This window comes from Hippopotamus amphibius, chromosome 5 (assembly GCF_030028045.1).
Source record: "Hippopotamus amphibius kiboko isolate mHipAmp2 chromosome 5, mHipAmp2.hap2, whole genome shotgun sequence".
NCBI lineage: Eukaryota > Metazoa > Chordata > Mammalia > Artiodactyla > Hippopotamidae > Hippopotamus > Hippopotamus amphibius.
Genome location: NC_080190.1, coordinates 24,119,973 through 24,137,484, shown reverse-complemented (window position 1 = coordinate 24,137,484; position 17,512 = coordinate 24,119,973). Strand labels below are relative to the sequence as shown.

Here is a 17,512-nt window from a genome sequence, read left to right as displayed (position 1 = left end):
ATATTCAACAGCAGCTCCCTGAAGAGAAAGGATAATTCAAAATCTTAAACAAGATATTCAATTTGAGATTAGTTAAGTGGTTATTTGGCTGAAAGGGATTTGACAAACAAGAAGCACTTCTATATCTTCAGGTGAAGGAAATATTCAGTTGGATTTAATTAGCAGTGGGATTTTTCTGGCACCTCTCCATTATGAACCTTCAAGCATTGAAAAGATAATTAAAATTTCTGCAGGTTAATAATCACAATAAAGTTTCATTTAAAAATGAGAATTCTAAGCTCAAACGCAAAATACTGGTGTAGGCTTCCCAAGTGTATTTCCTCCAAGATCATACTTAATATACAGACTGTAGTCATGCATTTTATTAACATTTGTGGTCTTGATCAATTTGCTTTAAAATCACACAGCTTTCAAGTCTGGTAATTTTAGGCTTGGAAGAACATACATCATGAATAAATGTTGGCACTGAGTTAAAAACTCTCCAGTAAGCACATTATCCTCTGGCGCAGAAGAAATGCTTACAGATCAGAAGAGAGACCTTATCTTTGTATTGTCTTTGTTGGTTTTTTGGGGGGAGGAGTGGCAGCTCAGGATCAAGGGCACTGCTGACCAAAATCACAATGATGGTGAGAAATACAAGGGTTCTGGCAGAGGGAGGTAGTGGGTAGCTACTCTTTTACTCTGAAGTCTCATTTTACATATTCTAAGTGTGAGAGGACATGATTCTCCTTCCTTTGTCCCTTTATCCTCACTGTTCTTATCCCTGGTGTACAGGATGGCTTTAAGCAAAACACACCAAAATTCTATTACGAGAGATGACAGGTATTAGAAAATAAGAGGTTTGCTTATATTTTTAGGTACTTCATCCATGAAGAATGTTCAAGGCAAAAGATCTGTAATGGAAAAATGTAGCTGCTGTGAGGTCCTGGAGGAAGAGTGATGAAAAGGAAGGAGGGAGAAGACTGAGAGAAAGTGAACTCCAGGTGGCCCTGTACATTCCAGGTACCCAAGGAACACTCATAGAAGGGGGTACAAAGGGTGAAGCCCAGAAAGATTTCCTCTGGCCTCTGGATATACTATGAGAACTTCTGAAAGCTTTCTGAGAGGATGTCTTGCCTTTCCAGGTTTGTAGGGCATAAGTGCAAGTTACCATGTCTGTTTCCAAAAATGTTCGAAAGAAAATGCTTTATGCACCTATTCATCTTTCAGTCCTTCCAATGATGTACTGCAACCAGCGCATACAGGCTCATGAGCACCAACTGTTAAATTTTTAGGAATCTTGGGGGCAACTGTTAAATCACTGATAGCTTATAAATGGCTATGATGAAAGTATTTACACCATGAAATCCAGCAATGCTACAAATCAGGCCCCACCACAGACAGCCAGATTTTAAACCTTTTTCAGCACACCACTGAAGTTTTCTACTCAACACTCAACACCCTACCGTGTGGTTTTTGCTTCACTTTCCACCCAACTTATTACCATTGGAGGTCACAGATGACGTCCTTTCCAATTTCAGTTATCCCCGCAATCCACATTCTTCCTGACCCCCTCAGCACTGGACAGAGTCAGTTGAGTCCACCTTCCCTTTCCTCCCATAGTACCTATATCTCTTGGGTCCCAGGCAATTCCAAACTCTCTTCTTGGTCACTTTCATCAGTTCTGTTTCTTCCCTCCTTCCCTCAAGTCACAATTTCTCCTGAGTTTGAACTGAGCCTTCCTCACTCTTTCTCCCTCGGCCAAACCATTCGTTGTTTGGCTTATCTCACTGCTCAGTGCAGATGACGGCCACGTCAGCCCCTACTTTCCAGACTCATGGTTCAGTTCCAAGCTAGTAATTTAACAGCCTGCTAATGTTAGCATACGGTAGGCCACATTGTATCATAAACTCAACCTTTCCAAAAGCAAACTCATTATCTCCCCATCTTTCCTCAGCTCTTGCTCTGACTTCCTTATTTTGGCCAATGACATCATCGTTAGACCAGTTCTCTCTACCCTGTCTGACCATCACAGGTATTTACAAACAAGAAATTTAAAAATAATCTTTGTTTTTCCTTCCTTATTGTTTACAGCTAATTTACAGCACATCTTCCTAAAATATTTCTTCCTAATGTATCTCACATATGTTTCCCCTGATAGTCCTCTTTTCATCACACTGCTTTAGCTAAAATCTGCTTGTTTGGTCCTCTTCACCATTGCACTAGACTTCTAATTTGTTTTGCTGTCCCAAATACCTGTTAAGATGGGAGGCACCAGGTGAAAGGTAGAAAATCCCTACAGCATTCGAATGCTAATCTATGTTGGTCTTACTTAAGTTCTTTGCTATCTCTCCCTTCAAGAAGTGGAGACTAATTACCTTCCCCTTGAGTGTAGGCTGGACTTAGCTGACCCAGTTCTACTAAACAGAATAGAGCAGGAGTGACAGCGTGGGACTTCAGAGACTAAGTCATTAAAAGTACCAGGCTTCCTCCTCTCTCCCTTGCCCTTGGATCATTCACTCCAGGGGAAGCCAGCCGCGGGGCCATGAGGATGTCAGGCAGCCCTGAGGAGAGGCCATGTGGTGAGAATCTACGGACTAATCTGAGTGCCATGAGACCGAGCTATCTTTGTGGGTCCTCCTGTGATCACTCCTGTGATTTTAGTCCTGGCCAATGGCTTGACCGCCACCTGCTACAGACCCTGAGTCAGAACCATCTCGCTAACTTACTCCTGGATCCTTGCCCCTTGGAAACTGTGAGATAATAAATGTTTATTTTAAACTGGTAAGTTTTAGGGTCATGTCTTAGGCACCAATAGATAACTCATATACCATCTATCTTTCACCCTGGTCCAAGGTCAGTTTTAAAGGGAGAGTTCTCATGATGCCATGTGAATGCTAAAAATTTCCAAAGGCTGTGGAAATAAACTTTCTGCTAGATAAAGTCTTGTCTTTTTAGTCTGGTATTCAAGACACTCTACAATATATCACCAAACATTTCTTCAGCTTTATATTCCAGAATACTCTCTATTACAGTTGATGTTCAGCCAGTTGAGAATGTTATCCATTCACTGTATAGGATGTTGTGTTTTCTATCCCATTCCTTTTCCTAAAAAGGAAGGTCATAGCTTTGTTATGGTGATCACAGAGACGTTCAGCTTCACCACCTTTTCAAAACTTCATCCTTAAAGAAATCCAGACATTATTGCTTCTCTTAAGTATAGCAGCAGGAGAGAATTTAGAAGGAAAATAAGGATTAGAATATACTTCAGGTCATCTGGTTTTGCTGCAGTTAAAGACTATTTTGTTTGGTCAGGGGTGTTACTCTGTCCTCTTTTCTCTGCTCTTAGCCTCTATTGCCTTTGGCTTCGGCCAAGTTCCTGCAGGCAGGGCTGCTGCTTTCTGGAGCTCCCTGTGTGAATGTTTACCTCTCTGCCTCCTGCTAATTCATGACACTTGTTCCAATCTCCTTAATTTTAGAGAATTGTTCTATTCCCAGTTTGATCATAGATTTGAATATCTTTTGTTGCCTTCAATTAGTCATTTTCTAATTCTGTGGCTCTTTTACTTAGCTTTGTAATTAAATTCATTTCAGCATCTTGGTTTCTTAGAATGTAAAATACCCAATACACACACACCCCTCCTTCTGAAAGCCAAATCCACCCTGCCTGGAGGTCCATGAAGCAGCAGCGGGTGGCCCCTCCAGCCTTCTGACTGCTTCTTACCATATGTGGAGCCATACCTCTGTGGAGTTGATGACAGAATGATTTCATGCATCACGTGTCCAGAAAAATTTCTCTCTACTCCTTTCTTTCTCTCTTTTCTTCTCTTTTTCCTTGCTCTTGCTTTTCAAGTTTTTAAACTTTATTCTCTGTCTTTTCCTTTTCTCTACACTTAAGTGCTATTCTTCATGCTTTCACCCTGTGGATAATGTGCTTGTGTAAAAACAGTCAACACTTTAAATTTTAGTGGAAAACAAACAAATAAACTCTAGTTCAGTCCTCATGTACCAGCAGCTGCTGTAGGAAGGGCAGACTTGATTTCTCCTGCCTGATGCCTCTGAGTTCACAATGGGGACGTCTCAAGTCCTGATGCACGTTGTTCATCTAAATTATCTTAATTTATCTATATAAATGAATTAAAGCCCATTTTTGCTCAACTATCCCATTAGAATAGAGTTGTCAGGCATGAGTCAGCCATCTGATATACCCCTAAAGTGGATAGTGACTTGTAAATACTTCTAATCTCCTTAGATGCCAAACTCCACTAGTTTTATATCTGGAAGAACCATAAAAAGGTCACATTTGCTTTTTCAAAACTGTCACATGCTTGTGTGACATTTCTTAGACAGACAATGACCATTTACCAACATTCCTATATGGAGATGTCCCACTGGCCATCTAGAAAGGGATATGAGAAATTGGAAGGACAATATCTTTTAAAGGATAAATCTGAGTCTCAGAGAAATAAATGACTTGACCAGGACACTAAGAGAGAAAGAAGAATCAAAGGGACAGGTCAGTAACCTAACTGCCAGACCGGTGCATATTCCAGGGAGTTACATTGATGACATGTAGTAATTAATTGTCCATTTGGCTATAGCGCCCAGTTGTTTGGTCAAACACAGTCTCAAAATCTCTGTGAACATATTTTTTAGATGTGATGAATATTCAGATTGGTAGACTGTGAGTACAGCAGATTATACTGCCATAAAAAGTTGAAAGCATTTAGAGAAAAGATTGATCTTCCCAGAGGAAGAAGGAATTGTGCCTCCAGATTGCCTTATGAGTCAAAGCTGTATCATCTACTCATCAGAATTTCCAGCCTGCTGGTCTGTCCTGTGGACTTCAGACTTGCCATTATCTCACAAGCCACTTAAAATAAAACTATGAATGTATCCTATTTGTTCTGTTTCTCTGGAACCTTAACTAATATGTGATGATACTGCATTTAAGCCATGCTTATCATCTATTACCTTAAATAACCAGATACAGGAAAATGTGTACCACTGTATTGTACTAGTTCCTTACTGCCTTTAGAATTCCTGGTTTGCATTTACTGAGTTCTTCATACACACCAGACTCTGCACTAAATATTTTCCATAGATCATGGTTTTAAACTATTAACCATCTGAAGTTGCTGTATATTTTATTTTATGCAATTGGATTTAAGGAGAAAAAGGATAAAGGAAAAGAAAATAGAGGAGAGGGAAGGCAAGGAAAGAAAAGTAACACTTGCCCATGCCCACATAATCAGTAAGAGAAAAGTCCAGGACATTGATCCAGATCTAACTCCAAAAGTCACATTCATACCAGTACACTGACATCTTAGGTGCAGGAAAATCTACTAATTACTTGTAAACTGAGGTTGTGATATAAGGGACTCCAAGCTCATCCACAGAAATCCACTTTAGTAATCCTATTCACCACCATTACTAGGGCAGTTTCTAAGTAGCTGGCCCTGGTGAGAAATGGGTTAAACCTGAACTGAAAAACTCAGGATGATCAGTCATTATCAAAAGACAATCTATAAATCAAACCTCCAGATATGCTGGTTTCTTTAGAATGATTGAAATATAGAAGGTTCACACACATAGTTTATTCATGTGGCACCATTGGGCATTAAGAGTAGACATAGGTGAGCTTTTCTTAATTTTAAAGTAACTGAACCATATCTCTTTAAATGCCAAAATCTTTACAAGTAATTTTCAGTGAAGCTTTCTAAAATATGTCACCCTCTTCCCCCACCAAAACAGACTGATCATCATTCAATTGCATCTTTCTGACATAGGATGACTATTACTACCATACTGGTTTGTTCACAGGAACATCTTCCAGACCTAATGATGTGTTTAGAATTTTTTTCCTGCACTAAAGAGACCTAGATGTTTGCAATTTTAAACTTTTGTCTACTTCTTATGTTTCAATTTCCTTGAACTATCTGCTGGTACCCCTCACCACTGCCTTCATTGGGTCTTTATTACCTCTGGTATGCAATGTATCTATTGATAAATCAAATAGATACTCTTCTTCAAATAGCATTATTTTTCTCCAGGTCCTAAATTTCATATTAATGTTTAACTTCTCTTTATCTCTTGTTTCTCATGTTTAACATATTACCACATTGGATTGAATCTACTTCCACCTATGAATTCTTAGGTGACTTAATACACATAATTCTCAGACAAGTGTCAGTATAAGTGTTCTCCTCCCTTTCCCTCAACCATCTTTTAGAAGAGATACTGTGGAATGCAGAATCAAGTGAAGGGGTGGAGATGTGGTCAGAGATTGGATTTAAGTTGATTTACACAATAAAGAACCCTGGGTGATGGGTGCCTGCAGAAATGGAGACTAAAGAAAAAGTTAGAGTTGCTAGTGGCTGTAAGAAAAATTGGGACATGTAAAAGGGGCTTTTGAAAAGTGTTGCCAGAGTTATGACTCATACGCCCAATAGTATTCCTTGAAAGATGTAAATATAGGTTAGAATTTATTTTTTAAAAAGTTACTCGTTGATGACTAGATTGCTTCTTTAAAGTTACACACCTCAGAGGCTGTCCTGTGATTCAGTAGCTATTCAGACTGTGTTTGTTGAATAAATGACTGAGTAAATGAATAAACATATGCTTTATTTTTCATGGATTGAGGGCCATTCTACATCCTCAAATCCTGGGTTTGGCAGTCATTTTTCTCACTTCTCCTGGATCCTTTTGTATCCATTTCAAGGATCTTGTCTGTGTTCTTCAAGGATGGGGATGAGAGAAGTTATCACAGAGAAAAGAACAGAGGCTAACAATGTGGTGTAGAAAAGAGGATTTAATCTGGATGCAGAAGTCTTTGTTCTACTCTAACTTGCTGTGTGTCCATGAGAAAATACCTCAGTCAAAGGAGGTGATTGGCTAAGTCAACAGCCTAGCATGAGGCCCAGCACCTAATCAGTGCTTAAGAAATACTCAGAATGATTTCTTACTTCCCCTCCAGCTCTAGAATTCTGAGTCTATAATTCTAGCAAAGCAGTTTTGGCAGACTTGATTCTTCATAGAGATATCCCCTGAGCACTGAAAATTTGGACTCAGGTCGAGTTACTTTCTGCCTCTGCTTCTCAGGAGATGATGGATAGCAGTCCCATTTGTAATGCCTATAAAATTATGCAGAGTGGACCACTGTAATATACCTAATAAACCATCTGGCATTGCTTTTGTTTTTCCCAGAAACTGCCTACCACACACTATACCAAAAAGAGTACATCTGCATATACATAGAGCACACAAACCTGCTTGTTCACTGCAAAGTTTTCCCTGCAAAAAAGTTCAAGGTGAGTTGGCTTTGTCTCCTAAAACTGTACAGAGCTGGGATGCAGATGAGTGCTGATACCAAAGGAAGAGAAACAGTGTGGGGAAAGTGGGGGGAAAGAAAGTGCAGACAAAATCTATTTGAGCCTGATAACTAATGGGCAGTTACTCTCATTTGGCTCTTTCTTCCCATCACTTTCTTAGGGATTACCCAAGAAGCTCTGAGATGATCAGATAATCCATTCCCACAGGGTTTGGAGGAAGTGGAACCCACATTGTCCTGGAACCAATACTACCAGGACTGAAGAGTCTATTAGAAGTCACCACTCACTTCCTCAGTCTGGGAGAAGTTGGGATGCTTTTAATTGTGGGTCCAGTATGCTTGGGCATATTTAACCAGATCCCAGCTATTCTCTTCTCTCCATCACATGGCTCAGACCTAGGTATTTGGCCTTTTCTTCAGTGTCGTGCATGGACTCCAGACCCCTACTCTGTCCTGCTAACAATCCACTTAAATTGAAGCCAGATGCCCTGCTTTGTTTCTGTCCTCCCCTGTCCTGCAGGTCAGACCCTGCTGACCTCCCAACCACAGCAGCCTCAGTAGAGTCTCACTCATGAGACTGATACTGATGACTGAGGACATCCAGGGGCTGCCTGGATCACGGCCACCAGCCTGACTTCTGATATGATCACTGATCAGAATCTTTCTGTTACATGTTTCACCTATGGAATTGGGCCAAACACAATCTAGATTTTTTATGTGTCTTTAGATACTACACCAAATTCTAGAAGCAGCCACTCACCTGGGTCAGTCCTGCCTCACTAGTCCTTTCCAGGCTTGCTTTCTTCTTCCTTCCCACTTAAGTCTCATGATGCACCGTGACTGAGCAAGACATCGCAGACCAACCAGTTTTTTTCCTATTTGCAGTATGACTGTGGACTCTCAGTTAAAAACAAAAACGCGCTTGGTCAAGTGTGCTTGTAGATAGCAGAACCTCAAGGCTTCATTCTGAGTTATTACTTTTCACTCCATGGGCCAAAGTGAGGATGGAACATCTTGCCCTGCAGTAAGGGCACTGGGAAGAAACCTCATTCAGAGGCATGAGGATCAGTAAGGAAGCCAGACTCCAACGGGCTGAGCCATGTCTGTATCAATGCTTTACACGCAGCCCCCTGCGTGCTCTATGAGCTGCTGGGTTTCAGATTACTTCATGTTGGTATTTGGAAAACATTTCCTCTTGTTTTCCCAAGTTAGTAGCAAGTATCAGTTCTTTCCTCTGGGAGGGCTTAGGTGGCCTATCTTCCCTGTGTACCACGTCAAGTAAGGTCAAAAGGTATAAGTCTTTGTGTAACTCAACAGCAAGGGCTGAGACAGGATTTGTTGTGTGCTTTCAAAAGGATGATAACTCTTTTCCTTGTGTAAACTTTCCCACAACTATATTTGGAGTAGGGAACTGTGTGAATGTGCAGTTTTCTTGTTGTAAACCATCTCCTATTTGTGACTTACCTGGAGGAGGGCTGGAGGGGAGGGTGGTAGAGTGGAAAGAGGAGGGGGCAGGTCCATGAGAAGTCCTGGGTTGAAATTCTGACTTTACTACCCTACTGGCCATGCGACCTTGAAACATACTATCTTGAAGCATTTGCATGTTTTAAATCATTTATTCCTTATAACACAGCAAATGTACCATCCATCACCACCTTCATCTCCTCTCCTTTTATAGCTCGTTGTCCCCCACTTATATCAAACCCTTCCCATCTTTTTGTCCCACAGCCCCAACACTCTTGTAACATGTTGCATACAATTAAAAGGCTAAAAAGAAGAAATAATACTTACAGCACATTTGGAAATACATCTAGAAATTGGGAACGCTATAGTAGATAGACCAAATAACGTTCTGATCTTTCTGATTGTTTCTCTGCCATGTTAAAAAAAAAAAGAATTCAATAGTTATCTTCCCTTCTAGATTTCCTGAGAGTATTTTCAGATTATTTCTATGGGAAAAATCTCATCATTAATTATTTCCTTTGTTAATCATTTCTATGTGCGTGTGCACATATCTGAATAATATACATATTTACCTTATATTTATACTGTAAAATTTTATTGATCATGCCCATGTGTGTGTATATACATGTACAATATATATACACAGTTAGCAAAGCTATATGGTTTAAAAATTTTAACCATTTGAAATTTCATGAATTAAATTACAGGTACCATAACAGCAAAATATTTTCATCTCAATATAAATAAAACTGATAAAAATGAGACGAAAATTGCCTTTTTATCTAGAGAAGCTATCTTTAATTTACTACAGATATTTAAGTATATGCCATCAACAATTTTGAACTTTCCTATAAACTTTGCATTTATATTAAATATAGAATTATTCATAATTATGTAATTAGCATAATAAACAAATAAATTTTAGATTTACTCCATAATATATTTCTTGTAAGTTTTATTTAAAATAGCAATTTTTCTGACCATGTAAGTAATATATGTTCATTCTAGAAAAATATAGAAAATATACAAAGATATAAGAGAATTTTTAAAAACCTGGCAGTTTACAAGCTAGAAATAACCAGTGTTGCTATATGTCAGTCTCAGTTTGTCCCTATTTATTTTTGGTATGAATTATTTCAATACTACATGAAGTCTTAAATTCTGCTTTCTCTTAGGATCACACAAGAATTTTCTCAGGTCTTTAAATATTCTTTATTTATTTATTTTTATTTATTTATTTATTTATTTATTTATTTTAGAACTTTTATTGAGATACAGTTAACATACAATAAACTGCATATATTTAAAGCATACAATTTGGTATCCCAATCTCCCAATTCATTCCCCCCAACCCTCCCTGCTAAATATTCTTTAGAAAAACAGTTTTACTAGAAACATTCTACTTTATTATATATAGATATATGATTTATTGTTAACTAATTTATAAATACTGTTTAATTCCTTTTAATGTTTACATTGGCAGGAAGCTTTAATCAAGCTATCTACATGCATCTATTGAAATATCTTAGTATTGTTCATAGAGTGGTTTTATTATCTAGAGAACTTAAGCTTATTTTAAATATTTTAAACCGTTATCTGTTTCACTTTTCATGGAATACCTTATAAATACCTTTCATACTATCATCTTCTTTAACAAAGAGTTCTGACCACAATTGAACATTCTTTGGGCCAAAGTCATATTTCTAAATATCAGTTGATGCGGTTGGTGGAAACTGAGTGATGCTCTAAGGTTAGAAAGGTGAGGTGGCTGCCGGTCTCCGCAGCAGAAGTCCTCAGGCTAATGATGATGGTGAGGAAGAGGAAGACTGGCACTATTTTCTTATCTTTTTTTTCTCTGCTGTCAAGTAAGACTTTTTTCTTCTATCAGTACATCCAAACTACTTTTAAACTAACATCTGAATTACTATCAGTTCTGCTATAAAACATGTTTTGAAGATGAAAAATTTTTCCTAATGTGATTGATATATTAGAAAAAGATTTTAGGATAGTGCAAATTTTGTTTGCTTACTTGTGATTTTGCTAATGAGAAACAGGTGAACACAGAAAACTACACCCAACTGAATTCAGCTGTGTAAAAATACACAGCACACACACACACACACATACACACATACACACACACACCATACATCTACCAGTGATCTCCATTTGCCTCTTGTGTTAGGAGCCACACCATCCATTTGGTAGCACAAACTTCTGCCAGATTTCAGATCACTCCTTCTACCCTTGTAAGATAACCACAAGCTGTAAGTACATCAGTGCCCACTTTCACAAGCAAAAGTCAGGTCTTTGTCAAGATAAATGTTTTATTGTGCATTTCTTAACCATCAAACAATGTAGATATCTCTGAATGGTTGGTTCCTTTTCAGCTTTTGCAACCCAGCAGGACCCTATGGGGCCTTCCCAGAATAGACCATCACCCCCAGTGTCTTCCACCTGCCTTTTGTCTGTGGGAAAACTTTAGTCAAAGAATAAGTTTAATCAGAGATGTGAGAAAATGCAGAAAGAAAGGAAAACTGTGAAGCAAGACAAAATAGTAACAGCTTAGCCATTAAACAAAGTCAAGGACCTTTAGTTGCTCCTCAAGAGCTACAGATATTCTGAGCCATGTCCTTTGAGCTGTTTTGCAGATACTGAAACCCCCACCAGGTGGAAGAAGTTAACTATATGCTGCCCACAAGCACGCAGACCTCAGATCCATCAACCACAAAGTTGATGATGTTGACTCCCGATTACCTCACCACCAACCAATCAGAAGAATGTCCACAAGCTAATCACACACCCCACAACCCACCTCCTTCACCTTGTCTTTAAAAAACCTTTCCCTGAAAGCCTGCAGGGACTTCAGGCCCTTTAGGCACTAGCTACCTGGACTCCTTGCTTGGAGCCCTGCTATAAACACTGCACTTTCCTTCACAACCTGCTGTCAGTAGATTGACTTTACTGCATGTGGGCAAGTGGACCCAAGTTTGGTTCAGTAACATTTTCAGATCTCAGAGAAGCCAGGGACCAACTCCTCCCCTCCCATTCCCATCCCCAGTTACTCTGCTCCCTGTTATATTATTTTTTTTAACCTATAAATATCCTAAAATGATCTTATATGTAGGATAGCATTGTATATGTTACATTCAACTTTATTATTTGTCCCTATTAGAATATATGCTCATGAAGGCAGATATCTTATCAGCCTTGTTGGCAGTTGTATTACCATCACCTAAAAAGTCTGCACCACATAGGGATTAATATTTGTATTTTATAAACCAAAGATCTCTTTTTATGTGCTTAACATGAAAACTATAACAGTTATTTCCTTATATATGTCCATCTGGAATTAATTTGGGATGCCTCCATTGTGAAAGCGTGAGCCTAACATGCATTTCAAATACTACTAACCCCTAAGAAATAGGAAAACAAATTACATAATGATTCAGAAACCAAACTTAGGCCTTTGTTTTTCATGCTACTTTCTAGCCAGTTTTTTTTTTTTCCTAAACTGCAATTATTTCACTTAAATTAATATCTAAGAATAGCTCCCTGAATATAGCAGCTTGAGTGGTTAACAGATAGGAAGGGCAAGGACGCGTTGATTCTTGACAAACACCAATTGAACACGTAATTAGAGGTGCTAGCTGTGGAAGGGGAATCAGACCCAACAGGGCGCTTCAGAGGTCTTTGCTAAATGAAATGGACTTGCTCACAACACAAAACTCAAAATCCAGGGTTGAGTTTCAGCAAACATTTATCTAGTGCCCCCTGATGGTGATGTCAAGAGCTGTCAGCTAGAGGCTGAAGGAGTGAAATGAAAAATAGAAAGGCCTCCCCTAAATGAGCATAGCATTTGGCAAAAAAGGTGTAAAAGGACATACATAAACATAATGCTCCATTTTAAATATGTACTGTTTAAAGAGGAATATGTGAAAGAACAGCACAGAGAAAGGAGCATCATTTAATAAGTGCCTTTGGGTTGAAGGAGATTCGTTGGACTCGATGTGGGCAGAACTTGAAAGAGGTGCTGTGCCAATCACCCATCCGTGTTCTTAAGTCCACTTCCCACTCCTCCTTGTTCTACTTAGTAATTGCTGCCCACTGGCTTGGGAAACATGGGCTGAGATGGGAGGCCCAGAGCAAGCTCCTCTTCTTCCCCTGCTCTGCTTGGGCAGCAGTGCTGGCAATGGCATGTCTCCTCCATGGCTCCAGCTTCTGCCAGATACGTCCTCCATGAGTTCAGCTTCCATCTGGTGGTCCTGGGTCCTGGCTTGAGAATCCCTTTGTCCTTCCAGCCCAGGAAAGATAGAGGCTTCCTGTTGATGCTAATCTTGGAGTCACTTTACCTTCTCCTATTTTGCATCTTGGCTCTTCAGTTACTCAAGCAACAAATTCCCTGAATTAAATCCCCTCTGTCTAAAATCTCTAGGGATGACTTTTGTTTGACTGCTTGTACCCTCAGTGACACAGGAGATAAGCTGCTCCTGATGGTGAAAAGCAGTATAGACTCTGGCTTGGAAAAAAATGATGGGCTGGAAGGAAGATTTAGTCTGTGGGAAAGGAAAGGTGAAAGGCCACCTAAAAAACAACAGAAATTCCCATGGATGCTGAGACCGTCCTAATGAGGCAATGCCATTCTGAGCCTGGCAGCTCTTTGAGAAGGCTAAGGAGGGTTTTGTGCCTGCACAAATGTCTCAACCAAATACAAGGACAAAATGTTGACCAAGGAAAGATACCACAAGGCCGAAGGGATTTGGATCTGGTTCACCTCTTTATTTTCCACCAAGTTTAAATCAGCTATTTGGGACTCTTGGGAATGACTCACCCACTCAGAATACCAGAGCTGGAAGGTGTCCTTTCCTTTCAAATTATACGCATGAAGACACTAAAGCTTTGCTCATGGTCACACAGTTGGTATAGCTGGAAGGAGAACGCCACTGTCCTGATTCCAATATCAAAACCATTATTACTCTAGCATTTGAGCTCTTCCCTCTCCCCAAGTTTCTGTTCATTACATGCAGGTTTGGTACTTCAGTAATTACAAGCTTGTGAACAAATCTGAATGAGTTTGTTCCATATCAATAATTTCTTATTTTGAATGAACAATAATGAGAATGTTACTCATTCCAATGTAACCAGCTTGGAGTGATTTTTATTTTTTATTTTTTAATTTATTTTTATTTTTTTTAAGTTCTTTATTGGAATATAATTGCTTTACACTCCTGTCCCAGTTTTTGAGGTACATCAAAGTGAATCAGCTGTATTTATACATATATCCCCATATCTCCTCCCTCCCGCAACTCCCTCCCACCCTCCCCATCCTGGCCCTCTAAAGCATAAAAATATGGAACGCTTCATGAATTTGCACGTCCTCCTTGTGCAGGGGCCATGCTAATCTTCTCTGTATTGTTCCAATTTTAGTATATGTGCTGCTGAAGCAAGCACTGGAGTGATTTTTAAACAGAATAAAGTAACAGTAAAGCGACAGACATTATACAGTCAACTGAAATGCAGGTAGAATTCAGGTAGTAGAATATATATCCTACTTTGATAACAGAAAAACCAAAACCCCCCAAAAACCAAACCCCTTGAACTTGCAGTGTTTACTAAATTCTCACACAATTAGCCTTTATGAAATCCTATAGATGCATCGCTTCTATATCCGGACTGAACACCGAGGTTTGGAATAAAATAAACACCTTGAGGCACAGACTTTAGAGACATTATCTGTTTAATAAATATGATTGTAAAAGCAATAAACAAGAGCAATTATACATTACACTACATAGTATTTAACAAAAAATACATCAAAAAAGTCATTTTAAAATTAGAAGTAGTTCCGATACTATAAGAAAACTTTCTTTTTTTTTTAATTGGCTTCCTATAAAAATAAGTTGGCAAATGAGGGAATTTCAATGCTCAGTTGGAATCCTGGAAAACACAGAACAGCTGCCAAGCACCCCACTGCTCTCAAAGTTGCTGTTTGGTACTTCTGAAAAAAAGCAAAGCAAACCTCTGCATTTTGGACAGTGAATCCAATTAAAAATAAGGCAAAGGAGAAAACGTTGGTTGGGAGGTTCAGGGTAGAGCATGCACAGTTTGCCTTCCGGGATTTTGGAAAACATTACAATATCAGATTCGTAGCTTGCCCTGAATCTTATCTTCCACATCCATTCCTCCCCACCCACTCCTCTGGCCTCAAGCCCACCGAACTCTTCATGGTGTTTGCACCTGCTGTTATTGAGTAGGTAGGCACTTGGGTCCCTCCTATTGGCAGGCTCTCATTACCACCTTCTCTTCGGGATTGAGCTGGCATGGCCTGGTACAGTGGTTCTCAAACTTTAGTGTATTTCATAATCACCTGATGAGCTTGTAAAAACCAGATGGAGGGGCCCAAACCCTGGAGTTGCTAATTCGGTAGCTCTGGTGTCAGCAGGACCCCAAATCTGTGTTTCTAACCAGTCCAAGGTGATACTGATACCACTGGCCTGGGTACCACACTTTGAGAACCACGGAGCTAGATCAGAGAAACAGTAAGGTCCCCTCTGAGCAGGACTCGGCCTCACTCATCTCCCACAGGTTGCGGGGAGCTCTGAGGAGAGGCACATGAGGACCCTGGAGACGCTGAATCTAGAACCGGCCATCTCTGATCACTTTCCAATACGCCAGCATCTCACGTCCACCTCTATTTCAGATCAGGACTTACAAGCCCTTCTTCCCTATGTCTTCTCACGTATTCGTGTATTCTTTCAACAAATAATTTTCTTAATACCTACTCTAGGCAAGGCACTGTGCTAGGTTGAGTGTTATTCCCTTTTTCATAGTTTTCTAATGAAAATTAATTGAACTGCAACTCTGAGGACTCCCTGTACTGTTGTGAATGAGCCTCTTTTGCTTTCTAAACACTCTGTCTTCCAGATTAAATTTGGGAGGCTCCAACTGAAGAGGATCAATGAGGATGTTTCCTACAGGATAGGAAGCCTGGCAGGTTGGGATCAATTGAGTTCTGCAAATAGACGGCTGCCTTAGGCATAATCCGTTTCCCAGATTCATACAGAGCATCTTTAACCATAAAACCTTCTGCTTGGTTAACTTCTGACTGAAGCTTTGCTACTCTTCCCCTCCCTGAGCTACACAAGGGCAGGGGTTGTCAGGACCTTTAGGACACCTCCATTGTCCCCAGAGCCCTGTTATACCCCGATATTGGCCTGGGGACATGGCCAAATAGGAGGTTACACTCTGAGTGGTCTTTTGAAACCACTTCCTCCTGTATTTTAGAGTGGGCTTCATCCAACCCATAACTCCAAGGGATTCTGCTGGGCATACTTTTGTTTTCCTCTTTCTCTGGTCCTTCTGTCATCATGGCCCTGGGAGAACTGGGAATTCTTCATGCTTTGAGTCAGTCTGCTTGAGTCTGCTCACTCCTCCCCTTTATGCTTATTAAATTTCCCTTTGCTGACACTAGGACACTCAGAGATCTGAGAGTACACCTGTAAGACATCCAGGGTCATGCTACATAATCACAATCCCATCCTAATACAAGACAAGACCTCCACATAGTCTCAGATTTTTGACAAACATTCACTCCATTAACCTGCTGCTGCTTCTACTTAACATCGCTTTTATTTCACAAATATTTTCACTCTACTGTGAGAGGGGAAATACTGGGTAACAGCAACCATCACAGGAGGAAATGGCCCCGCCACACAGTAACACATTCAAAACATTTCTCACAAGAGTATTCTGGAATCTGACTGCAGGAGTGTTTTGTTAAGGTGTGAGAATACCACTATTCACCTGTATGCTTTCTTATCTTAGGTACATGGGCCAGGTTTGAATTGCTTTGCATATCTCAACTCTTTCATACACTTATATGTTTCCGGGGGGAAAAGGCAAGGCTATTTGGAAGAGACAGGTTCTACAGGAGGAGACCAAAAAGAAAAAATACATGAAGCTGAACCCTGTGGGGCAGGAGATGCCGCTTGGTCAGTGTGTATGGAGGGTGCATGCGTGGGCGTGAGCAAAGCTGACAGAGAGAGCAGGAACTTTGGGTGGTGGAGGCAGGGTTGGCAGAGGCGCGGCCAGTATTTAAGGAACATCAGGATGAATGTCCAGAATCTAGTAACATACTTGGGAAGAAAAGGCAGGAGCAGTTGAAGGATAACTTGGGGACTGGAAGGAAGAGATACAAAGACACTGACAGATCATGACCACACGTGGAGAGCAAACAAATGAGAAGGTAAGGATGTGGGGAACTGGGATTCCATTTTCTACACAGGGCAGGAGTAGGAAAAGCTACAAGGGGAAGCCGTCGTGATGGGAAGGGGGAAACAGGAAACACAGGTCCGCTTCTGACACGCTTGCCCCCCTGCCTTCCTTCCTTCTCTATTCTGCCTGCATCCATGGAACCTGAACTTGCTTCTTCGTCCCTGTGGCCGTACAGAATGGAGAAGGCAGCCTTGTGGCCGCTGCCTGCCAACAGAGTTCCCCAAGATAACTTACAAGGGAAAAACGGCAACAAGGGAAGTGGAACAGAGAAACAGCTCAGGCTTTCAAACTCCTGTGCATGTCTTTGTGTCCTGTGAAAAGGGCTGGGGTGGCTAATCCACCCATCAGCCTGCAGTGCTAAAATAGCTGTTAAATCTAGAGCCAAGAATATTTCCAAAAATACATGCAGATTTCCTTGGCCTATATATGTTAGGAATTTTCTACAAACACGACCGATCAGAAAAA

The 17,512-nt window shown here is 40.2% G+C and overlaps 1 protein-coding gene and 1 non-coding gene across 2 annotated transcripts in view; both read right to left on the bottom strand.

Moving 5' to 3' along the window:
- Nucleotides 1–14,117: 14,117 nt before the first annotated feature.
- LOC130854642 (U6 spliceosomal RNA) lies at nucleotides 14,118–14,224 on the bottom strand. Its single transcript, XR_009054091.1, has one exon. It is a non-coding gene; the product is annotated as a U6 spliceosomal RNA (small nuclear RNA).
- Nucleotides 14,225–14,666: 442 nt separating this feature from the next.
- Nucleotides 14,667–17,512, bottom strand: part of SORCS1 (sortilin related VPS10 domain containing receptor 1) — a 497,412-nt gene continuing 494,566 nt past the window's right edge. Inside the window, exon 27 of the mRNA XM_057735384.1 lies at nucleotides 14,667–14,771. Coding sequence (XP_057591367.1) covers nucleotides 14,692–14,771 — 80 coding nt within the window. The 3' untranslated portion in view covers nucleotides 14,667–14,691. The remainder of the gene's footprint in view (nucleotides 14,772–17,512) is intronic.